The 26,172-nt window shown below is 38.9% G+C and overlaps 1 protein-coding gene across 2 annotated transcripts in view; it reads left to right on the plus strand.

Annotated features, from left to right (window-relative positions):
* The window catches only part of LOC117293033 (neuronal-specific septin-3-like), a 51,102-nt gene that overhangs the window by 21,101 nt on the left and 3,829 nt on the right, over positions 1-26,172 (plus strand). Inside the window, exons 3-5 of one of the 2 annotated variants that reach the window (XM_033775239.1) lie at positions 10,572-10,715; positions 22,211-22,384; positions 23,767-23,901. In XM_033775239.1, the coding sequence (XP_033631130.1) occupies positions 10,572-10,715; positions 22,211-22,384; positions 23,767-23,901 (453 nt within the window). Of the gene's footprint in view, positions 1-10,571; positions 10,716-20,955; positions 21,001-22,210; positions 22,385-23,766; positions 23,902-26,172 lie in introns of those variants that run through there. The other variant, XM_033775241.1, reaches the window with a different exon arrangement.

Here is a 26,172-nt window from a genome sequence, read left to right on the forward strand (position 1 = left end):
ACTTGAAACACTATGTGGAATTAACACACGTCCAAACAGTGTTTTTACAGTGTTGAGGAAGAAGATTTTTCTCAAAGTGTACCGATCAAAGGAATGTCCACAAAGTGTACGTAAACTTGAGTAGGTATACACATTCAAACCGGGGACCTATAACAAAGCACGATAATAGAGTCCACCGTTTGGGAAAGGTCCACAGTTGGAAAACGTGTACAAAACCATTGGGAGCTGTTGCAAAAAAATAAAAACAAAGAGAGACTACAAGAGGTCCATGGAAGCTTGGGTGTGTGTGTACATATTGAAACCAATGGGACCTATAACAAAAGAGGACAATGTTTGGTAAATTTCCCCAGTTTGAGAGTGTGTACAAAACCAATGGGAGCTGTTGCCAAAAAGTTAAAAGTGTATGTGTGTACAACTTCACACAAGCATTCAGCATTATTTGCGTGTGTCTCGCACTTTTTCCTGTTTGAATTGGTTTCATTTCATTTGCTTCATTTCATACTCTTCTGACTTTTGCTAGAATCACATTTGCTTTTCAAATTATTGAATAATATGTGTCAGACAAGACCAAAGCTCTGTTGTTTCAGTCACAATTACAAAAGTTAGAAACGCCTACTGCACTTAATGGAAAAATCACACACAAAAATTACAAAACTTTACAGAAAGTGAAGGCAGGAAGTAATAAATTTAATTTAATAAATTTCCAGCAGCTACAAAACGTTTTCTGTTTTGTATTTAGATAACTCTTTTCTCTCATTAAAACAATTTTTGTGCGTATAGATTCAGCAGATACCGCATGGAGAAAACCGCATTTCAGTTCATGATTCAACACCACATGATGTCATTTTGACTCTCAGGAATTCTCGGTAGTGCTGGGCTCCCTCGTTGACATGATGCAATGTTTCTTTCTGCAAGGAATTTAAAAATTTTCTTCAAGGGCAAAGCAATAATTTTAGAGTCAGTTTTTGGTTTGTTATGAACACAGAATTTTATGTGTTTGTTTGGGTTTTTTTAGTGGGGGGGGGGGGGGCTCGAAATAATGTTGGGCATTTCAGACAAAAATTTATATGCAGGATGTTACTACCTTTATGATTTTTATAACAAGGAGGCAGTCGTACAAAAATTACGAACATTTTGTTTGGGGTAATTTTCAAATTATGACTCTACCTTAAGACATTTTGTTCCCAAATTTCTTACAACCTTGGAGCCTAGCACACTTTCTCCAAGTCACTCTTCAAGGCACAGAATAATATACAAAGACTAAAAACGTAAGCAGCGCTGATGCACAGTGATAGAACATTAAATGGGTACACTAAGCAAATACAACTGTAACAAATAAATAAACAACAAAGTTGCAGACAGGCGGAGTTAGGTTTGTTTAGCACCCCCACCCCACCCTTTACTTTCACCTACCCAAGGTTTTAGCCAGTGTAAAAGAGTATTTGAATTGTTCACTTACAATACATTTGCATGTAAATGACAGATAAAACAGGGTGTCAAAATGTTTAAAAGTGTCAAAAAGACACCCAGACACCCCTCTGGCTAGTCTTGGTGCAAGACGTTGTTCACTATCGCTCAACTATCCTGATCCCGCCCCACTTCTCCTTCTCTGGCTAGTCTTGGTGCAAGACGTTGTTCACTATCGCTCAACTATCCTGATCCCGCTCCACTTCTCCTCCTCTGGCTAGTCTTGGTGCAAGACGTTGTTCACTATCACTCAACTATCCTGATCCCGCTCCACATCTCCATCTCCTCGCAGTGAATATTACTAACGAACGATAGCGGGCGCTGTCGGAAATCTTCCAGATCACCACACCACCACACTCCGGGATTGCGGTTTACAGAAGCGCGCTCTATCAGAAGAATGGTCGTGAAATGTTTAGCGTTGAGTGTATATTATGTGCATGTGTAGGGGCCCAACTCAACATTACGTCTTGCACCAAGACTACCCTCTGCCTAACACTATGCACCCACCCTTCCTTCTTTGATAGCCTTTTTTCCCCAATTATATTGTTTGAAATTTGCTACTACTTGATCCAATATTGACAATTCAATATCAATTTAATCACAAGATAAATATCAAGCAATAACGGTTGTCACATTGTTAGCCTGGTTGCTGTTCCAGGTCAAGTGGAAAGGTCAAAGCTGATTTATTCTCCCAGGGGATGACAATTGAGTTGTGTGAAGTCAGTCAATTGCCTTCAATGAAACTTTGAAGTGTTTTGTTTCCGATATTTTCAGGACAGATTGAAGCAATTCTTATCTGTTGGTATTTACAATATTTGGCTATTTACACGGTCCACTCAGAGTTGTCATCGGGTTTTGTAATGTTCCCTGCATGCTTTAGTAGTAATTTTACCAAGTAAGCTTTTTATGGTAATTAATTTTTGGAGTAATTACCAAGGTTAAACTTACATGGTGTCAAGAAAATGAAAGCTTCCCTTAAAATATTACTTGCTGGAGGTGCTGTTGTTTTTGAGAAATAAATAAAACAATTTCACAAAAATAATTGTTGTCTCAGTGAGACAAAAATTATTTTAACATTTACACTGGGTTTACCCAACTCTCCTGAAAACATTGCTCTGTGATTTTCACCTTTTTTTCCTCAAAAACTTGATAACTAATGAAGCCGAAGTTTCCACAGGAAAATCACATGACATACATCTTCATGCACAGTGAGTAGGGATTCATGTCGTGGCCAAAAAACTCGAGATACAAAAGGTACCATAACCCTTAAAGACACTGGACACTATTGGTAATTGTCTAAGACCAGTGTGTCTCAACATATGCATCAAATAACAAACCTGTGAAAATTTGAGCTCAATTGGTCATCAAAGTTGCGAGAGAACAATGGAAGAAAAAAAAACGCTCTTGTTGCACAAGTTGTGTGCTTTCAGATGCTTGATTACGAGACCTCAAATCTAATTCTGAGGTCTCGTAATCAAATTCCAATATTTTAGTGAGAAGTTACTTCTTTCTTAAAAACTACGTTACGGCTCTCCATTACTCGTTACCAAGTAAGGTTGTTATGCTAATAATTATTTTGAGTAATTACGAATAGTGTCCAATGCCTTTAATGGATAAGAGACACTACATAAAGAGATAGAGATGTACATATGTTGTAATAAGGCTTGTGGTATTGTACATGACTACAGTTTGTCATCCTGTCAATCACATAGATAAATTAAGATAACCTGTCCTCAGTTTGGTAAACCATCTGCGTTGCCGCCGAGGTCTTATCCTGACTAACACATTCCAACAGCAGAGTAAAGAATTTCCTTCCTCCATGTTCCGTTTCGGAGTCATGTTTAGCAGTTAACATTCACAGTCATGTTTTACATCGGACAGGAAATGAACGATCTTGTTTACTGGCACTAATTTCATACTGGTAAGCAAATTTGTGTGTTTGCTGATGGATAGCAGAAAAAAAATTGCAACGGTGTTAATGTATTTCACAGTTTAGTAAGAAAATTAAGCGGCCATCTTGCAAGTTCACCATAGATTTGCGTTGTGACATCATTCTTATTTGTACAGTCTGCACTGCAGCAGAAGGTTAGGATGCCTTTTCATGTGCTTATGGTTAGCAGCGCTGCAAAATGGAAACCGTATAGTAAAATTGGCTGTTAAAGCAGCTCTATCCGCCTTGGATGTGATATTTATGTTTCAATGTTGTAGTTCATTCACCTCCTCATGCATGTTCTTTTAGTTGCATGAATGGCTTGACGCCTTGGGTTGTGTGTGACAGCATTTACTTAAAGGATTTGGGTACCTTTTCAAAATGTCCATAGATTTACATTACACTTACATGGTTTGAAGATAATGATAGTGGAAAGCTTCCCTTCAAATCTTACCTATTGAGGTGCTGTAGTTTTTGAAAAATGAGTAAAACAATGTCATGAAAATACGTTTGTAAATTATTTCCCAAAAACTACAGCACATCAGCACGTTATGTTTTCAGGAAAGCTTTCTACTATCATTATCTTCAAACTGTGTAAGTTGAGTGTAAATCTGTGGACATTGTGTTTTTTGTCCTACAAAAGTTACATAGACCCTTTAACTTTAAAGTTACAGAGATGTCAAGTTTCCAACTTGATTTCAGACTTTGGTTGGGTGGAAAAGTAGCTATTGTTTTCACCATGATCTAGAAGCGATATGTGGCCGAGCGGTGGCTAAGATATCAGGGTGTGGGTTTGAATCCCGGCCATAACACATGTATCCTTGAGCTAGATACTTCACCATTGTTTTTTCTTCAGGAGTAGATGGGTACATGTGAGTGTAGAGATGGCTTGCTGTAACTACTCCAGGGAGTTGAGATTATTTTTGGAATGAAATAAATGGCCCAGTAAAATATTATTTAACCAAACAACATCAATTGATTTCTAGCTAAGAGAGTTATTGCATCATAATTATTTGTGCAAGAGCATTAGAAGAAAAAACTGTGCTTGTTAGACAGTGTGAAATTGAATGCTCAGTCTCTTCATACTCCAAACAGAGCAGTCTACACCCCCCCCCCCCCCCCAGCAGCCTCAGGGAGTGAAAAATGAGTTTGCTAATTTCTTATGTTCTTCAAGGATGGAACATTTTATGTAAATACTTCATGTACCTCAGAAGGGAAAATTGTGTTGTCCTACCACCACCATTGAATGCTCTTACACCAAAGGAACGAGTCTACCCCCCCCCCACCCCAGCTGGGGTTTTTATAATTCTTTATGTTCTTCAAGGTTGGGACATTTTATGTAAATATGTACCTGAGAAGGGAAGATTGTGTTGTCATACCATCACCATTGAATGCTCGTACATTATAGGGACGCGTTACCTCCCCCCCCCCAAGCTCCAGAAAGTAAAAGATAAGGTTTTTATAATTCTTTATGTTCCTCAAGGTCGGGAGCTTTCTGTCTGAAGAAAAGGTGGGAAAGATTGGTTCTCATGCCAACAGCTTGAAAGGACGCTGTCGCTTCTCTTTTACCCAGAGGGGCATAACACCCTCATGCTAGACTCCACTTAACAACAAGACTCTCTTTATCCACTCCTCAATTGTAAGAATTCCAATGAAATGGTCGTCCACATTCCTCATGTTGTCAACGGTTCGTTTTTTTGGTCTCGGACACTGGCGAAGCATTCAAACATTGTCACAGTACTACAGACAAAGTATTTTTGGAGGTTGTTGCCAGCATGGAAAGAGGACTGAGGTTTTGGAGATGGGGGGGGGGTAGGGGAATGGAAAACCTAGGGTGGTCCTGACAATTTTTCAAGTAGGAAGAGACCGACCCCTGTAAAGTTTAGCGCCGTTGTACCTTTTTAGTGAAAATAGTAGTCCGCTGTTGCAAACTGCCTACCCACCAAAAAGACCCACGGTATATAAATGCAAAGAAGAATAGTTAGCGGCCTGACGTTTCGACCCCAGCAGCAATTTTCTCAAAGGTTAAATGAGAAAGCTTTCAAGAAAGGCTCTGCTAGGGTTGAAATGTGAGGCCAATTACTATTTTTGACATTTTTCCCTTTGTGATTAAACAAGGAGGTGTCTTTTGTACAACGGTTATAATTTGGTTTGCCTTAGGGCATGTCACCTTCGACTGTTTGTATGTTTCAAGCTTTGCCATTTTAGGGAGCGTTTAGGGAGAAGGTAATCAGTTACTGAAATGCCAAGATGGACGTCGTACTATACAATGCCAAGTTTTACAGTTTTACAAACTCAGCCAAACATGATGTTGCTGGTTTTGCTTAGACCTAGATCTCATCAGAATCCTAATGCATGCTGATCCCCATGCACAATGTTTGCATAAATAGGCTATCCAAATTATTAGCGCAGTCAGAAATGAGTCCATGCATCTTAATGTGCCCATGAAAATGTGGACTCTGCTCCGAAGGAAATATGGCAATAATTTTGATGTCAAGTTGAAGAGTCTGAGTAATAAATCGTTTGTCTCATTCATAAATGGACAGAGTGGAATAAACTATGGGCATCTTAATATGGTCTGTGTGATGTTGAGGATGAGCTTATAGAAGACAGCTGCAAGGAAAGCTGATGTATCCTCTATAAGTTAAAGAGGCAGTGGACACTATTGGTAATTAGTCAAAATAATTCTTAGCTTAAAACCTTACTTGGTAACGAGTAATGGGGAGCTGTTGATAATATAAAACATTGTGAGAAATGGCTCCCTCTGAATTAACGAAGTTTTCGAGAAGTAGTTTCCCACGGATTTGATTTAAAGACCCCAGGATTTGAAATCAAGCATCTGAAAGCACACAATTTTGTGTGACAAGGGTGTTTTTTTTCCATTATTATCCCGCAACTTTGATGACCAATTGAGCTCAAATTTTCACAGGTTTGTTATTTTATGCATATGTTGAGATACACTAAGTGAGAAGACTGGTCTTTGACAATTACCAATAGTGTCCAGTGTCTTTAAGAGGCTTATTATGAGATGGTTTACTCGGGCTATCAATTCATCGCCGTTTTTATCCTTAGGGCTAGAATTCTCAGTTGGTAGAGTGACGGCACGTGTCAAGAGGTCACAGGTTCAAGTCCCCTTCTTGTGAATTTGTCTTTGTTTAAAGGGTCTGCGGCCAATTTCACGAAACTCTAGGATTAATCCTAACTCGAGTTAGGACGAATATTAACCTGTCCTAACTTAGAATGGGTTCAATGCGTCCTACGTCTTCAAATAGGGAACTTAACTCATCCTAAGTCCTAAGATTAATCCTAAGTGTATGATGAGTTTGGTGAAATTGATGGCTGGGTACTTTTTGTACGACACAAGCATCCAAAGATTTACTCACACACTGTAAAGATGAATGATGGTAGAAAGCTTGTCCTTAAAATATAACTTGCTGAGGTGATGTAGTTTTTAAGAAATAATAATAATAATATCAAAGTCTTATATAGTGCACGTATCTACCAAACAAGGTACTCAAGGCGCTGAGTATATACAAACTTTCAGAAAGATAGGTAATTGTAGTGATGAATTTTGAGACCCAATTATTTAGCACTGCGTGAGGGTTTGCAAGGTGCTACAAAAATTTCCCCAAAATAATTTTCATCTCAGTGGGACAAAAATTGTTTCAGCAGGTACAACGGAATTTACGCTACACTCTGTGATTTTCCCTTTTACTTCTAACAAACTTGATGACTAATTGAGCTGAAACTTCTGCAGGAAAATTATGTTACATTCATGTTCATTCACAGTGAGTAGGGATTCAGATCATGTCATCATGGCCAAATACTTGATCTACTAAGGGTACCAAAACCATCTAACCTTAAATTATTAAAAATTTCCCCAGTCAGTTTCCCATGTGTTTTATCATTACTAGTGTTCATTCCATATTGTGTTTTTTTTTTTCCTGCCAGACTGTAAACCATTGACTATAAACACATCATAACATTGCCACGAAGGTTGTCTGTGAACGCCACACTGGTTTGTATCTTGGGCTATAAATATTTGGTCATTTCTTTATGATGTGACTCATCCATGTAATGCAACGGCTTTGCCTCTGTCAGCACCCAGTGTAATAAACTCTACTTCTTCCTGGGCGTAGGCAGATTGTGGTTTGTAGATGTATTTTATGGTTTTCCGCTAAAATATTCCACAAAGGAAAATTTACTAGAGGTAAGAGGAGAGTGGTTCACTTCAGATTGTAGTTTATGTATCTTGGATTTAATTTTTATTTTTCAAAAACACTGTGTGACAGACTTCACTTCAGGAAATTGTAGGTCGGCGTTCTTGGACATAGTCTTTTCAGTAAGCAGATTGTGGTTTGTTGATGTATTTTATGGTTTTCCGCTAAAATATTCCATAAAAGAAAGTTGACTAGAGGTAAAATTGAAGGTCGTGGATCTTGGATTTATGAACAAAAATGACAAACACGGTGTAGAAAGATTTCACTTCAGGAGATTATTTGTCGTTGATCTTGGATTATTCTTTTCACAAACACGGTGTGATCAAGTTTCATCTGGTGGAAAGGTGAGAGTTGTCTATTCTTTGAGATTTTCTTTTCTTGGATGATGCTTAGATTTTCCTCAAACAATCTTAAGGCAACTTCATATTTTGGTATGAGACTAGGCTGTTTTGCTCCTTTAAAGTGACAACTGAATATGAAGAAAGGGTTGTTTCTGTGCATTTGTAGATAGTTCTTGACACACTCTATCTTTACGGCCAACTTTGGTTCGGTTAAAGCGTTCTAACTTTCCCGGCAGCCAAAAGGTTCATCGACCATTCATGCAGTGAATTTGATCAAACTCCTGCGTGCCACATTAACATGTTACCCATCATTGTGCATTCATCAATTATTAACCATTGCGTGTAAATACGAGAGACTTTTCATTGTGTGAAGTCAGCTGGGGATAAAGCTTTAATAGATAGAGCTTTTCATTGATAGAGCTTTAAGCTGCACGAAGCGTTTTAACTTTCTACACAGCCGAGTGCTTCATCTTTGCTGCCAACTTTAGTGTCAGCTTTTAGCTTTCCAACTTTCTACGCAGCCATCCGGCTCATTGACCAGTCATACAATGAATTTTATCAATATTAAATTCCTATATTCCGCACTAGTTATTTACATGTATCGCATGGTTGTCTATCAAATATTATTCAACATTGTACATAATCATGGCAGACTTTTAACTGTGTGACATCAAGTTGGAACTGTCTGTTGATGGAGCATGTGGGAATGAGTTTACTTTTCCAAAAACAATGATGTGTTTTCTGTTGACTGGAGGAAGCCAATGCCTGTATACCTCGTGATTTGAAAGGGCAAGGGCACAGCAGTTTCTCCCTGGTAAAGTGCACTCTATGAGGAAATTGTACATTTCTACTGGAGCATTTCAAGGGCACCAAGGCAATGATTAGGGGTGATGGAAGTTATTGCGTTTGTTGCCTCTGTGAAGTATCAGGCCTGGTAGCCCATGGTGCAAGTTGCTTAAACTCCAGGGGATTGTTGGTCTGTTAATCTGGATAGGCTCTCCTCAAACATGCCATGAAGGATCTTTATAACTGGAGATGTGGTGAGATGTGGCTCATTGTTTGGTTGTTCTGGGAGGGTTTATTTGAGGTGGTGGTTGCAAGGATAGTTTTAATGATCAGTGTGGTTTAAAGGAAGGTCATTACTCAATCCAATTGTTGAAAGTTTGTGGGAAATTGGGATTTATGTGACTGGCAGTATTTACCCGTGTTGTAGGACTCAAATTCAGGACTCTGACTTTAGTCCATCTCAAGTCACAATTTCGGAGAATCCGACTTGAATCAAGTCACGTCAGCAAAAGACTTAGGACTCAAACTGGACCCTATTGACTTGAGACTCGAACCCGGACTCAAAACCAGTGACGGGACTACAGCTCTTGGAGTTTTTGTCCATCAAGGCTTGGGCAGCATCATCTGTTTATTGTAGTAAATGAAGTATTCTTGATGAATCAGACTCATAACTAGGTGTCCCTACGCTCAACGAAAAGCCTCTAGGCACGAACTGTGTTTCTTTTAGGCAATCCTTTTGTCCCCAGCTGTTCCTTTTTCCTTTAATTCTTTTAATTGCTCTTTGTTGTACCTGTGAATGTTTTTACCCTAATCAATGTCCTTATTGTATTTAACCTACCCATGAAATGAAATAAATATTTAAAAAGTATATTAAATACAATAAAATACACTGAGTTTGTCGCTAATGAAGTTCCAAATGATTGGATTACATGAATGTTGACATTCTACATCCATCCATGATTTCCTCGTTGGATTCTCCTTATATTTCAGAGTAGACTCTGTTGACCATTGACTAGACAGGGTTCATATCCCTCTGATTTACTTTACATCCTGATTCAACTATGAATAACTTCAGCCTCTGAGGTCATCATTAGACTTGTCTAGTCCTTATGGTACTTGTTTTATTGTGCCAACTACAATCCGGGCCAAAATGCTTGAGCTACAGGACAGTTAACATACCCCCCCCCCCCCCCCCCCCCCAGTTTCCCCGCTCAATATTGTTAACCCCAGCTAAAGCGCAGATCGTGCATTGAGAGCCAACATTGAACAGGGGCCGGGGGCAAAATGAGATATGGCCTGGATTTTAGATCAATGTTTAAGATAGGCACGTTTCCTGTTCCCTGCAAATTCAAAGCAATGTTGTCATTTTTTCCTTCCATTCAAACCAAACTGAGGGTGGAAGGATAAAATAGTCTGGTCCCTTCTTGGTATGATGAGGACCAGTATTAATTATTGCTATTGCTCACCAGGGAACATGACAAAGATGGTGGCAGCATGATGAAGGTTTATGGTATCCAATGAGACAGTTTGGATATTACTTGTGCTCTGAGCCTTCAACAGGGCTTGAATGTCACACCATCCCGGATGGAGTCCATGGTCTCTGTTGCCCCAGTCTTGGCCTTGGTGCCACTTCGAACATTTGCCATAGACTTCCAGTGAAAGTGCCCTTTGCAAATTGAAACTTGCCTTACCCTCTCAAAGATGAAATTTCTTGCCTAGACTTGAGCAAGTGATCATTCCAGATTATTAACTTTTGAAAAGCAATAACCTGCCTAATTTAAATACAAATTAGTTAACTGTTTTGTTCCCGTGTTTGCTTATTTTCAGCGTTGAGGGCAGCATTTCATGAGGTGGACGAGGAGGACCAAGAAGCGATCGATTCAACCCTGGTTCCGTTGCTAGTCAATAAACTCCTTGGCAAGCAGGCTACCAAGAACAACAACGTCTTACCACACAACATCACCAAGAACGGTAAGGAGCATCTTTTGTAAAAGAAAAATGAACACATTACTGTTGGTTTTACCCATAAAGAGGCATACTACTCGGGTGGGATTCGAATCCATATCCTTTGCAATTCTAGAGCCTTGTCTTACCATCTAGTCACATGTTCAAATCCCACTTGAGTAATTTGCCTACGATTTTTTTCGCAGCTCAGCTAGCTTGTGAAAGAACCCTGTCGTTAAATGGTTGCTGTACCAGCAGCTGATTCGAACTGCCACTATAGCTACCAGGCAGTCTTACTGGTCTAGTATACTTATATTGACTGGCAATGAGGTAACTAGTGTACGTCTATTCCTCCAAGGGACTTTGAGTGACCAAGAGAGGCACCTCTTCTGGTCACTCACAGGCCCGATGGGAATGGACGTACACTTGTTACCCAATTATGCCAGTCAATATGTGTTTTATAACACAGCTCGGTCTTAAATGTCAAATAAGCACAGAAATCTGGAAAAGAAAGGAAGTTTTGTAGTTGCTGTTCACGGTTCAAGTCAAGAGAGGGCGCTGTAACCGCTCACTATTTTTAAAGACTAGTGCCCGCTCGGGAACTAGTTCCCGTAAAACACCCGGGCGTGATCACTAGACTATGTTAGTTCATCCCACGTGACCGTGTTTCAGCCAACCAGAATACAGAAAAAGCAAGAGGCGTGTTATAATGGTAATTTAACCATCTAGAATGGCAATGTTCAGGGGTTTGAATAATATTTCACAATAATGGGTACACTTTTTGTTACAAAGACCAAATTAACAACCGATAAATATTGAGTAACTCTTTTCAGATCTTGCGTTCGACAAACTCAAGCTTGTTTTATTCATCATTGAGTCTGGCGCAGCGATTGTTAATTAATATATAAATAACATTGAGTTAACTGCTACATCAGGGGTTTTTAAATCGTTGTTCATAAAATGGGCATGAAAAATGTGCATCCATGGTTGTAGCTGTGCACATTTACTAAGAATTTTACATATGTATATGTACGCGACAGGAGAGACTGAAACTTGTCAAGTCACATTTCATAATATTTACAAACATGACATTGGCAATCTGAAGTGTCTCCCATAGTTGTTTATTCTTTGATGAATATCCCCTAGTGTTGACAATGTGCATTTTAAAGGGGAGGTACACGTTAGGTAATTGTCAAAGACCAGTCTTCTCCCTTTGTGTATCCCACATAAGCATAAAATAACAAGCCTGTGAAAATTTGACCTAATTGGTCATCAAAGTTGCGAGAAAATTATGAGAGAAAAAAACACCCTTGTTGACGAATTTGTGTGTTTTCAGATAGAAAAAAAAATACTTCTGGCTAGAAGTCTTTTATTATTAGTTTAGTGATTAATTACCTCTTTCTCAAAATCTATGTTACTTCAGAGGGAGTCGTTTCTCACAATGATTCATATTATCAACAGCTCTCCAATGCTCGCTACAAAGTCAGTTTTTAAGTTGTTTTGAGTAATTACCAACCGTGTACCTTCTCTTTAATCAGAGCATAATGATTGATGCTCAAAGGTAGGGTCAAAGATTGGTAAATACTAAAAAAAAAAATAACAAATGTAAAATCTCATTTGGTAAGAAGCACTGCAGCTGCAGCCTGACTAATAAAAACAGCTCATCATTCATGTATGAATCTTTCAGATTCAACGTCTAGGATTTATAATTGGCGTTATCGCACCAAGTTGACAAGTTACTTCAACTTTCATGACCGAATGCAAAAGTAGTTCTAGTTTTACCTCGCTGATTTCAGGAGTGATAACTGTAATAATAACAATAATTTGGTTTATGTAGAAAATATTATATCTGTATCTGAGCCAACAAAACAAAGATAATTTGAAGACACATCACACCACATCACTATTTGTGGATGGGACGGCTTCATTTGTTGAAGTGTTTAGTGCAGAGTGTGTTTATAGATATAGTTTGCCATCATTAAATTGTATCTCCACCAAAGTTTAAATCCCAGGTATAATGTAAACAGCTCCTGTTTTTAAACTGTTCTGAAAACCAGGGTTCGATTTCACAAATCTAAATAATACTTAGCAACGTGTGATATTACAATACAAATCACTATGGTGATATTGACAACTCTCATCTTAAGATGAATCTTAGCTGTTTATGAAATCGAATTCCGTCATTTTTAAAGACAGTGGACACTATTGGTAGTCGTCATAGACTAGTCTTCACAGTTGGTGTATCTCAACATATGCATAAAATAACAAACCTGTGAAAATTTGAGCTCAATCGGTCGTTGAAGTTGCGAGATAATAATGAAAGAAAAAACACCCTTGTCACACGAAGTTGTGCGCTTTTTTATGCTTGATTTCGTGATCTCAAATTCTAAATTTGAGGTCTCGAAATCAGAGGGAGCTGTTTCTCACAATGTTTTATACTATCAACCTCTCCCCATTACTCGTAATCAAGAAAAGTTTTATGATGATAATTATTTTGAGTAATTACCAATAGTGTCCACTGCCTTTAAGGCAGAAATATGTTTTCCTATCATTGTTTCATGTGAGAGTGAGAGTTTTGTGTACCTCCCCAGTATTTTGCGACTCCAACAGCAGGGGGAGGGTCAGGGGTGGGACTGCTGGCAGGGACAGCTGTCTACTCGCCAGGCTTGAGAATTTCAAGTGGAGTTCTTTTATTTTTAAGAAATTGGAATGTAGTTTAAAGGACAGTGTTTGGCAATTGAATAATGGCTGACAGCAAAAAAATGGAAAAAAACGTATCTAGTAATCCTACCATTGCAGTACAAATATGTCACCAGTGAGAAGCTCTATGGGTAAAGGTTATGTACGAGTGATAGAATCAAGCAATCACCATGAATCAGATGAACATTAACAACAGACAACAAAAGACAAAACAGAACTGATTTAAGCCTAGTTCATAGTATAGTGTGTCTTAATTTTTACAGGGTGAAGTTTGTTTTTCGATAGATTTAGAAAGTTCAATTTTTTTGTATTTTTATTAACTGAGTATTGTCACCCCAAATGGATTAATGACAGGATGAGTTTAATGGATTTGTTGAAGTTTCTTTTTGGATAGATTTAGAAAGTAAAAAAAAAACACAATCATAAACTGTCAACATTATCATAGTATCATATCATGAATAAATAGAGTAATGACCGAACAAATTCAATGGGGATCTGTATGTTGAGAGAGCACACAATGATAGGTTTTTGTTTCTGTACGTGTCGTCCGATTAGTTGGTTTCCAGCAGTGTTTCTCAGAGTTGAAATACAGTCGGGTGCAGAGACTTCTATCTATATATGATCATTCTAGTTAAAGCCTTTTCAGCATCTGGACAAGGTAAGAAGACAATGTGGATTTCAGTTTTTAGATGTGGGAGGAAAACCCCAGAGAATTATTCCAGGGAAAACCCACGCAGTCAGTTAGGGAGTGAAAACCTAATTCACACAATGCCCATTCATTATTCTCTTGCAACTTCGATGACCAATTGAGTCCAAACTTTCACAGGTTTGTTATTTTTTGCCTATGTTGGGATACACCAAGTGAGAATCTAGGGCCCAATTTCATAGGGCTACTAAGCACAAAAATATGCTTAGCATGAAATTTCTTCCTTGATAAAAACAGGATTACCAACCAAACTTTCGTTTGTTGCATATTGCTTGGTACTGGTATTCAGCTGTTAGTTGATTATTCTGGAAATCACATGGAAATTTGGTTGGTAATCCGGTTTTTATCAAGGAAGAAATTTCATGCTAAGCAATTTTTTGTGCATAGCAGCTCTATCACATTGGGCCCTGGTCTTAGACAATTACCAAAGACATCCAGAGTGCCTTTTATAGATATTTTTATCAAGAATTCAACACCAACAGTGGTCAGTGCCTGGTCAGATCACAATCTAAACCACATCCCATCCACAGTAGGGTCTGACGGAAGGTGTGTCATGTGAACTCTAGAGAACTCTTCGATATGGACATCGTTTAGATCACTTTTAATTCAATCATCAGACATGATATTTTTCCTACTCAGGTCAAACTTCCTATGTTTTTTGCCCTTGGAAAAAGTTGTAAAATTGTGATTTAATAGCCTGAAATATCCCTTAAAGCCAACACTGTAGGTACATGTAGGTCAGCCCCTGTACTCGATAAAATATTTCTACCTTTTTTCCCCCCAAGATCAAATATCATGCCTGAATCATAGAACGCTCTTCAAATAGTGACTCATCCAAAGTTATCTTTACAAAGAGGCGAACTGGGTCAGAGAATGCCATGCACAATCGTGCATAATTTGTCAGTGTTACAATCTTGTGAAATTATGAAGGAGATGAGAATTTAATTTTTGAATTATCCATATTGGACTCCAATATTAAATTTTAGAGCATCACAGTACATGGCAAAACAATGGATGTACATGTACATGTGAGGAGTGTCCCACTAATTTACTTGACTTCACGTTTACTTTATTTTCCACATTATCATGACAATACATATGAAATAACAGAAGAGCTGGTTAACCATAGCAGTATATATACTTAAACCATCATGGATGTGGAAGGGGATCTCTAGAAAGCTTGTCAAGTAGAGGCCCCCTGTTACATTTGTAACATAAATTAGAAAATCACATGACAAGGATCTGTGTGTGTGGTAAATATAACTGTTTGCTGTTATCTTATCCCCACCAGACTAGACCTTAAATATTTACAATTAACTGTAGCAGTATAACCAGTGATCCCACAATAAAGAGATTAAGCAGATCAGTAAAAAGCCAAGGTAACAAACTCTCCTAATCACTGCTTGTCACACCACAAAGGGGTCCTTGGTTGATGTGTCTATCTCTAGGTAGCCAGAGGGGGGTGTCTGGGTGTCTTTTCTAGATACTTGAGATTTTTCTCTTTAATTTGGATGCCTCCTCTTCAGCTGTCATCTCCTTAAGCACAGACTTAGAAGAACTAGAGGTGAACTTTTGGGACACTGTAATGGTTGCAGAGCATGGGTGGCATGTCTGGTGATGTTCCGAATGGTGCAGTGGTTGTTTAGAGCGGTCCTAAAGTTTGTTAACTCCCCTTTACATCTGTGTCATCAGGTTCACCTTGGAGAACAAATTGGCTAGGCAGGACAAATTGACCTATCATACTCCCTCAGTGTTGTGAAACATACACCAGATCTGTTCCTCACACAAAGGGATCCGCGCATTTTTTGTTTTGTGGCGGTTTTCTTTCTGGAAATTGAATTCCTGTCTTGGAAGGACATGTTTTCTTGTGTGCTATTTTGCCAAAACACAAAAAGTCGGCACCCGTGTCGATGTCAGGGGAGACAGTGGGGAGATTCACTCTCCCAAGGTAGTCAGTTGCTGTCGATGATACCCCTTAGTACAAAGAAAAGAGGAATTACTTGCAACAACAATATTTAATCCGGGTGTAAGGATAGTGTAAATGAACACTACAGTCTTCCCTCTTTTGCATCCGAAGAAACTTTCCCTTTGATGGGGCTTCTTCTCATCCATGGGCCCCTTTGGACAATGGCCCTTCTCTTCCGGGGATTATCTTGTCTGGTCAGACAAAAGATGGACAATAACAGACCCTTTACCACCTTTGAAGCCTTTTGATGCTGTGGCATTCATGTTGTTTAGCCCCTGGATGACTCTGCATGCTTTGATTTCTCTTACTTGTGAAAAAAAAAAAATCTAGCTTTGGCAGAACTGCTCCAGTGTTTGTTTAATAACAGAGGTGCAGACTCTCCCTGATTCTGCAAAAAGTTCCTTGAAAATGCACCAATCTTTCATGGCTCTGCCTACCGTAAGCAAAGATTCAGTGTTTACGGAAGCAGGGAATTCCACAATTACATCAAGCGTATTTCGCGTGTAAGCAGGGAATTTTTGCTTGTATGGTGCGCACTCCATGATCTAGGCATTCTTCGCCTACGTAGCTTGCCCATTAACTCGGTGCTTGCGCAGTAAGTGCAGAATTCGGCGGTAAGCAGTATTTTATGCATATGTGGAAATACACCAACTGTGAAGGCTAGTCTTTGACAATTACCAATAGTGTCCACTGCCTTTAAGATTATTAAATCAAAGAAGTGGAGATAGGCAGTTCATTTCCTAGCAAGGAGGTATGATAACAGCCCAGGTGGGCATGTGAAACAACCAATTTGGACCCAGAAACCAATACAAACCAGAAATAGAGAAGATGGAGGGATGTTTCTTTAGAACTTAGGGCTCTTGCCGGCTCAAGCTGGAAATTGAGAACTGGTAAAGAGGCTTTCCTCCTGCAGTGGGTCTGGAGGGATACAAGATGAAAAGCAAGCCTTTCAACGCTGAGTTAGACAGTTGGACCTGTTGGAGTGAATTTTGACTGCAGGCTCCTAACGTATTATTTTCACAAACATTTGGCCAGGGGAGAAACTCAAGGAGAAAACTGTAAAGTTAAAAAAAAATAAAGTCGCTACATTTGTCTCCCTCTTAAACTAAAACCAATGAAAACAAACAAATTTTCCAAAGGCTTTGAGGGTAAAGTTTCCCATTTATTCTGGAATGAGAGACTTTTGTTCGAGTCCATTTTCCCTGTCCAGAGGAAGCACTTGAATGTTGATAGATGATAGAGGGTGGAATGTCTGAGGTCCTAATAATGATTGTACATGCTAGGGGATGTTGGTTTATGTGAATAGCGGTAGCGTTTGGGAAGGAGAGTTGATGTCTTGAAGGGCATGGGAGGACTTTAACCTAGGCCTATTGTAAGCACAAAAACTTGCTAGGCACAGAAAAATCTTGCTTAGCAGAAACAGGTTACCAGCCAATATTCCATAAAGTTCATACTGTTGCCACCAGTGCTGCACTCATTTTTTTGCTTAGCAAATCAGTGTTCTAAGCAGAATTTCCTGATAAACAGCTTTATGAAATCAGGCCCTGGCATCACACTCAACTTATTTTGGCTGTTGACGAAGCATCTGTCACTACAGGTAGACTGCCACCTACTCTTTGGGCTGAAACAGGGTTACTCCCTTCACAAGACTTTAATGAGCCTGGCTTGTAGAAAGCACTTCTTTCCCAAGTTTTGACAAAGCAATTATGGTTTAAAGTGGGCTCAAGTGTCATGACTGGGATTCAAACCCTCACTATGCTGTTGACTACACCAGGGCCCAATTTAATAGCGTTGCTTAGCGGCCGATTTTGTGCTTACTGTGCAATTTCTATTTCATAGCGCTGCTTACCGTAAGCACACGAAAAGGCATGCTAACCTTCCGGTGCTTACCGCACTAAAATAAATGACGTCACGATGCAAATCCACGGTAAACACACAATATGGCCACCCAATTTTTCTGCTAACCTGTGAAATAGGCTAAGGCTTAAGCAAAATTTTCTACTACAGTAAGCACCCAAATTTGATTACCATTCAGCAGCGCTATGAAATTGGGCGCAGAGCTTTGGTGCGATGAACTAGACGGCTCAGCCAAGACATCCTACAGTAAGGCTTTTATAATAAAGGCTTATCTGTATTGATATTCAATATATTAAGGCTTTTACATTGAAAGGCTTATCTGTATTGATATTCAAATCTCCTCATTTTCGAGTGACTTTAGCGGAGGGATGAAACATTGTCATTATATCTCCTCAGTTTAAAGGTTGGAACCTGCCAATCAAGATGTTTCTTCGACCAATTAAGCTCAGCCCACAATAAAAAATTGTCACTATATCTCCTCATTTTGAAAATTGATGTCTGTCAATCAAGATGATTTGCGACCAATTAAGCTGATCCCACAATAAAACATTGTCATTATGTGATTGAGTTAAAGGGTTATTAGCTGCCTGGTGAAGTCTGAAGGTTTTGAACACAGTGAATCAAACACCACATTATAAGAAGGAAAAAGCGTCTGTAGGTTTGTTTTCATTAATCACAGCTCGAGTCAATTATCTTAGCACCTCTTTTTGTAAGAAACTACATGCAGCCCACGCTCTTTTTTAAGATTTGAAGATTCTTGTTACTTATGCGAAATCAAACTCAAGGAGGTTCAAAATATCGTAGAGGCCATGTTATATGTGGAACCCCCCTCAGTCTAATCCCTCTCCCCTCCCCTTCAAAATGGTGGGGATAGGATCTACCAGGCACTATGGCCATTCATGAAGGGAAGGGTCCATGCAGCCAGCAAGGTTAAAGGCCTACCCTGGTGCAATAGTGAGTTGCCCTTTTCTTTCTCCCACTCCTCTTGTAACAATTAAAGTTTTCAAAACTCTTTAAGCCAGCCGTCCTGGCGAGATGCATTGTCCTTCGCGCTAAATTTGCAGTTATTTACCCAGCGAGAGTAGCCATCGGCAGTTTGCTTTCTTTAAAGGTTCTCCTTGTGGATTTTGGGAATGTGGCTGGAACTGGTTCATTGCAAAGGATGGATGTGTGTACGAGGCGTGATTAAACGAATCAAATTGACCAGAAGTTTTCTCATCCGATGTCGACCTATCACAGGAGAAATGCTCAAGAAGTTGTCGTTAAAGTTGTTTGTTTTCATTAAGGTGATCTTTCTTCTTTTTTTTCTTGGTGTTTTTTTTAAAAAGGGAGTGCTCAAAGGGAGTTCAGTGGCCGTTAAGCCAGGCTTATGAGAGGGATGTACCCCTAACACAGCACGATGCCTATTGTTGAGTCCGTTTATTGTAGCTAATCTTCTGGTGGCATGGGGTGACCATCACTTTAAGAGGGCTTAGGGTGAGAGCTGTGGGGGCATTGCCGAGACGTGTTGCACAGTCTCTTTGGGTTCGCTATTCATTGAGACTGGTCATACACTGACATTGTTTGAGATGTGGACTCAAGCATTGTCCTTCTGAGTTTTGATGGAATCCCTCTTATTCTGCTGATATCAACTGTAAATTATCGTCTTCGCTGGCCGAGCTGTTGAAGAACAATGGCGTCAACTGCTCTTTACTTTGCATTGTGATGAAACAATCAGGGAAAGGGTTGTGGAAACACCGCGTTATTAGTTCTTAAAATAAGTTTCTTAGGGAAGTGTGGTTTATCGGTAAAACCTGGGGGGCGGGGAGGGGAGACTGCTGTGCCTCAGTTGGTAGCGCATCTGCCCGGAGTGACAGGGGTCTTGGGTTCAAACCCCATTGGCGTGTCATGGCCGAGAGGTTAAGGGCACCAGATTGTGGGTTCGAATGCCAGTCGTGACACTTGCCACATAAAATTGGGGAGGTAGTGCTTTCTGCTCTACCGGCCAGGCTTCTGATGATACCCAAGCCTACATCTGTATAGACTGTAAAAAGGGTAACCCTGTTTCAGCCCTAGGAGTAGGTGGCAACGGCAACTGGAATTAAATAATTGTAGCCCACACCTTCAGGCCTTGTGTGTCTGGAGACTTGCATAAAAAAAAGGAACATTAATTGATTTTTCTCTCATCCCATGTTTGCTTCTTAGAATAGAAAGTTTTGCCTCAGGGCTCACTGTTTAGAATGTTGATTGAAAAACTGAAACTTGTTTCTTGTTTATATGACAAGTTCATTGCAGTGCAGTTTTATTGTGATTAACTCTTAAAGGCAGTGGACACTTTTGGTAATTGTCAAGGACTAGCCTTCACAGTTGGTGTATCTCAACGAATGCATAAAATAACAAACCTGTGAAAATTTGAGCTCAATCGGTCATCGAACTTGCGAGATAATAATGAAAGAAAAAACACCCTTGTCACACAAAGTTGTGTGCGTTTAGATGGTTGATTTCGAGACCTCAAGTTCTAAATCTGAGGTCTCGAAATCAAATTCATGGAAAGTTACTTCTTTCTCGAAAACTATGGCACTTCAGAGGGAGCCGTTTCTCACAACGTTTTATACCATCAACCTCTCCCCATTACTCTTGAGTAATTACCAATAGTGTCCACTGCCTTTAAAGGACCATTCATTTCTGTGTAATCATCACAATATACCCATACATGGATAGTCTAGTAGTGTGGAATGAAAGTTAAGCTCATCATGTTTAGATCCAGCAAAAATAACAATGATTGGTTCAAGAATTTTAATACAAAACTTCTGAGAAATTTGTATGATAGTTGTTCCTTTAAAAAAAAAGCGAGAGATAGAACTAACCATTTCAATCTTTTTACCAAACAAATGGTAATGGACCTATGGTATAAAAGCCTGATGTTCTTTCCCGAGCTGAGTCTTTCTTGAAGGCTAAAATGAAAAACGGGAAAATGTTTGAGCGGGATATTTTTTCCCTGAAATCATTTTTTTTGAAGCGGTCTGTATGATTGTTTTTGCTGTTTCTAAACAGGATCTTTTCACCATCTGACCAAACTTGGATGGAATCTCTCAAACGTCTTTGTAAGTAAAAGAGATTGGAATTTGTTTCAAACTTGAGTGAACTTGATACAAATATTAAACGGTGCAAGATAGGACCCCCTATCTTAGGCACATTTTAATGGGTACCCATTAATGTAGTTGCTGTACAGTATTTGGAGAGGGCTCCTTTCGTTTTTCGTTTAATTTTGTTATCCTTATTTGAATTGTTTTCTTCAAGTTGCAACTTGTTTTTGTTTTAGTTTAGTGAGATGATCAAGGTTTACTTAAAATATTTTTGTAAAAATTTATTTTGTTGAACAAATCTATTTAACTTTTAAAATTTAATGTCACATTTTTGTTTTCTCACAAAAAAAACCATAATTTTTAGGTTTAAAAGACAATAACAACTAAAAAGCCTGTTAATTGTTTATTTATTTTTTCAATTCTTTAAAGGCGCATCACTTTGTATTGCTTTTGGTTTGTTGTGTCTTTATCTTATTTTGGAACCAATCTGAAGTTTTTCATAACTCCTTATTCTTTAATTTTGTTTGTTCACAATTATTTTGAAACATCACTTCTTTTCTCAACATAAAGGAATCTGTTGTTTTCAGAAAAATTTAAAGTCACAGGCATAGGCCTATTACACATGATTTGGGTTTGAATCCCAAACAAGTAATAAGACTGTGAACTTGAAGGAAAGCAGTTAGTATACAGTACTAAGGATAAAACCAAAATTAACTCAACAAAAATCTGCGTACCAGAACAGGGTTACCATACGAAATACCATGTCACATGTACAATTATTGACAGGTATCCCGCTCATTTCTGCGAAGCAGAAAAATTATTAAGCATTTTTGTTAAGCAGCTCTGTGAAATTAATCCCTGGTCACAAACACCATAACTTGAGTCCAGTGCACTTGACCTTCGGTCGTGACACACCCCAGCTCAAACAGCGCCCTCACTGAGGCCAATGGAAGACCAATCATTGGCTGAGAGGTGCATAATTCCATTGTTTGGACCTCAGCGAAACCACTGGATTTGGCTTTGGATTCGGCTCAGGCTAGCTTGGCTCCGTGGTTGGTTTGACAATTGCGCGTGCTTTGCGTATACGGAGCCTGAAGCCGAATTCAAAGCCGAAGCCATGGTTTCGAAAAGGGCCTTTGCTGGGGGTCAGTTTCTTCTTCATCATACTCAATTATTTTTCCAATACTTATTAATATTTGTTTTCATATTTTAAAAATATTATCTACAGGTGTGGTGAAATTTTCTGATTTTGTGTCGATCATGTCCGAGGCCATGGCGGAGACGACAAATTGGGGCAAACTACAGACGGAGGTCAAAGGTTATGTGGGCATCGACACCATACAAGAACAGATCAGAAAGAAAGCTCTGAAGAGAGGGTTTGAGTTTAACATCATGGTCGTAGGTAAGGTCATTTTGGGGTCAACAATACTTTTAAGTAACTCAGTAGTTTACAGTAACATTTGATCTACAGGTATCTGAAAGTACTTATTATTAACAACAGGTATGCCAAGTGTAATATTGAGAGCCATTTATGTAGCACCCTTAAGGGTTCTAAGAAATACAGAATATGGCCTCAGAACATCTCAAAAAGAGGCATTCTGAAAGAAGTACCTCATGCACTTACAAGTATCTGGCCTGTGTTTTCTTTGTAGACGATTATCACCTGGTGTGTAGCAAGGTGTTTAAAAGTGGGGCGGCCATTTAGTTACAACCCCTGCAAACAGTGTGGCACTAATCTGTGTACAAATCTTGACAACAGTTTCCATCTTTACCTATGTTTCTTGACATTTGTCATTTGCTAAAAGATTTTTTTAAAGAAGACTTCACAAAGCCTAGACTAAAGCTTCACTATGTTTGGGCTATCTTAGTTTTAAAATTTTAATTGTGTCTCAGTTCTTGCATCTGCCATACATGAGCAAAAAGTGGAGCATCCATCATGGCTAGCCAGCAACCCTCATTGCTAGGTACCTGATAATCGCACACCTAAAATAGTATAGCGGACTGAGCCTGTTGCCTGTTGGGTATCAGTTTTGTTTCCTTAGCACGTTAACAAAAATGTCCGTGGGAACCAAAGCTTCCTAAAAATCTTAAAATACAGTGTAGCTCCTGTGTGGAATACAGTACCCTGACACCAGCTCATTGGGAACAGTATACATGTGACAAAATGGGTTGAAGTCATCATGACTCAGGCCTGACTGACTGACTTCACTTTATGACTGCTCCAGACAGACGGGGTACTAACATTTCACAGCTTCTTACACCCCCCTCAGCAAGGTCAAAAGTATAATGTTCGGAAACTAAATTTGTCATATTTTGATTTACTGCTATTGTCACTTGCCCACATTTCTCAAATGAGGGCATGGTTCTTTAAGGAAGGTCTTTTGTATTTTCTCGTTTGGCATTTGTTTTCTTACAGAGATGAGCTTGGAAATGTAATTAGCTTTTGCAAATAACTTACCAACCAAAAGGACCAATGGTAAAGATGCAAAAAAAATAGTTAATGGCCTGACGTTTCGACTCTAGCAGAGTCTTTCTCAAAGGCTAAATGACAACACTACAAACATGAACAGGTACCTATTCGTGTTTGTTGTGTTGTCATTTCATCCACCAAACTAGCCCGAGGATATTTTTCCTGCTGAATATATAGTGCTAGACCTAGTTGTAGGATAAAACCAAAAGAATAATTTATACAGGCCAAGTTCATAGCTAACTTCCAGTTAGTAAATTGTTCTTGTTCAGTTAACCACCAAAGTTGTTATTATTATTATTTTTTTATCGCTTTAGGTTCCAGCGGTTTGGGCAAGTCCACATTAGTCAATACACTGTTTAAAGCCAAGGTCAGCAGGAGGTCAAATTCGGCAGAGAAGGACCAGCCACCCATTATTCCCAAAACAGTAGAAGTACAGTCTATTAGTCACGGTAAGGTGTAAGGGCGGGTAGTGTACAATTTTGATTTTTGTTTTAATTGAAATAATGGATGCCACTGAGGTAAATATTTGTTATTAATATTTTTATTTATTTCTGGTGATAAAGCCAAGGATGTCTCATAAGTGCACAGAGCTTGGAAGTGTAAGGAAAGCTCTAGAATAAGCTCCATATGTAGCTGTGAGCCAGAAATACTTGGGTAAACCCCTACTTTTTCTGACATTTTGTGTAGCCTGAAAACTTGAGGATAGACAAGACTGCTTGCTTTGAGACAGAAATACTGGGCTGTGGGGTAAACCCCTACTTTCCTCAGACAGACACTGGTCTCTTGAGCTCGGAAGTTTAAGGAAATCTCTAGATAAAGCTGCTTGCTGTGAGCCAGAAACACGGGGGTAAACCCCTACTTCTCCCAGACAATAATTTTTGGAGTATTTCCAATCTATGGGACTATATGACCCTACCTATTAAGGCACTGGACTCAAAATATTTGTAAAGCATAAAAACTTATTCATAAACACCCCAGACAGTTTCGCTACTCCTATTGGTGGAGAGCGCGTCACGTGTGGGTGTTTAAATGGTTGATAATGACCATCGTGTCGTGGGATAAAGGCCCGAGCCGAACACGGCAACAACCCTGCCGGTTTTAAACGGCCGTTTAAGAACTCGTCGCTACCCTTTTATGCCCTTATTTGGTATTCCAAACGAGCAATGGAGCGCAGAAAGCAGACTACTTTGTACAACAAGGGTGTTTTTTCTTTCATAATTTTCTTGCAACTTCAATGACCAGAGTTCAAATTCTCACAGGTTTGTTATTTTATGCATATGTTGGGATACACCAAGTAAGAGTACTGGTCTTTGACAATTACCAGAGGTGTCTAGTGTATTTGATACACAGTATATACCAAAAAGATTATAATAGTTTCTACATATAAACCAAGTGATTGTTATTATTACAATTATCACTACTGTTATCCAGATGGTAAAACAAGCTCTACTTTTGCATTCGGTCATGAAAGTTAAACTTCTGCTTATTTTGACATGGCACGTCATCTCCAATTATAAAACTTAATCATCAAAATGAAATATTCATACGAGATATGATGAGCTGTTTGCATTAGTCAGGCTGCTATAATAGACTATTTCCTGGTGGGCACTAGTTCCTTGGTAAACGAACAGGTGACCCTTTGTTTCGGAGGTGGGTTTGTTTTGTGAATGGTAATTGGAAGTGTCTTGATAGAAATAAGATCTTTATTTATAGTATGGGATATTAAACTTCTTGATAAGGGTAGGGTGTGGGTTAAATGAGGGGGTTTGTATGGGGACTGGGTGGAGAGGAACCTTGTTTCGACATGAAATAGATTTTTTCTAACATTAAAATACTACATAAATGTATGAATTAAAAATTGTAAATGGCTTTTGATTGTTATTGTTTATCATAAAGTTTTGAAACGTTTTATTTATTGGCGGTGAAAGGAGTAGGAAATTGGCAAAGTTTGGTCACTTGAAACGGTGCCAGGTTAATGCCTTAATATACCATGCAGAGCAATTGTCGCCTCCTTGCCTTAAAGGCAGTGGACACTAGTGGTACTTACTCAACATAATTATTATCATAAAACCTTTCTTGATTACGAGTAATGGGGAGAGGTTGATAGTATAAAACATTGTGTGAAACGTGCAAGAAAGAAGTAATTTTTCCACGAATTTGATTTCGAGACCTCAGATTTAGAATTTGAGGTCTCAAAATCAAGCATTTGGAAGGGCCCACTTTCGTGTGACAGGGGTGTTTTTTTCTTTCAATATTGTCTCGCAACTTTGAGCTCAAATTTTCACAGGTTTGTTATTTTATGCAAATGTTGAGATACACCACGTGAGAAGACTGGTCTTTGACAATTACCAATAGTGTCCAGTGTCTTTAAAGGGTGTGTGCCATACAACCTACATGTAGTCCATTTGCAGCATAACAGTTTATGAAGAAAATTAAATAATAAATCAGCTGAAAATATACATGTGGCATTCATTCAAATGTGCCCTCTAACCAGTGAAACTAGTCAAAAACATAAATGAAACAAATTGTTTTTGGCTGTGTTCTGAGAATGTTTTTTTTTAAATGGCTTTGTTCTATAACAGAATGTGCCTGTATGGTTGCAGTGAAAATTCAAACATTTTGGTTATGTTTCCTGTTCCCCCCAAAGAAATAACCAGATAAAGATTTGATACTGTGACCTCCAGATTAACATGCCAGCGCTCTAGCAACTGAGTGCTCTA

This window comes from Asterias rubens, chromosome 7, assembly GCF_902459465.1.
Source record: "Asterias rubens chromosome 7, eAstRub1.3, whole genome shotgun sequence".
Classification (NCBI taxonomy): domain Eukaryota; kingdom Metazoa; phylum Echinodermata; class Asteroidea; order Forcipulatida; family Asteriidae; genus Asterias; species Asterias rubens.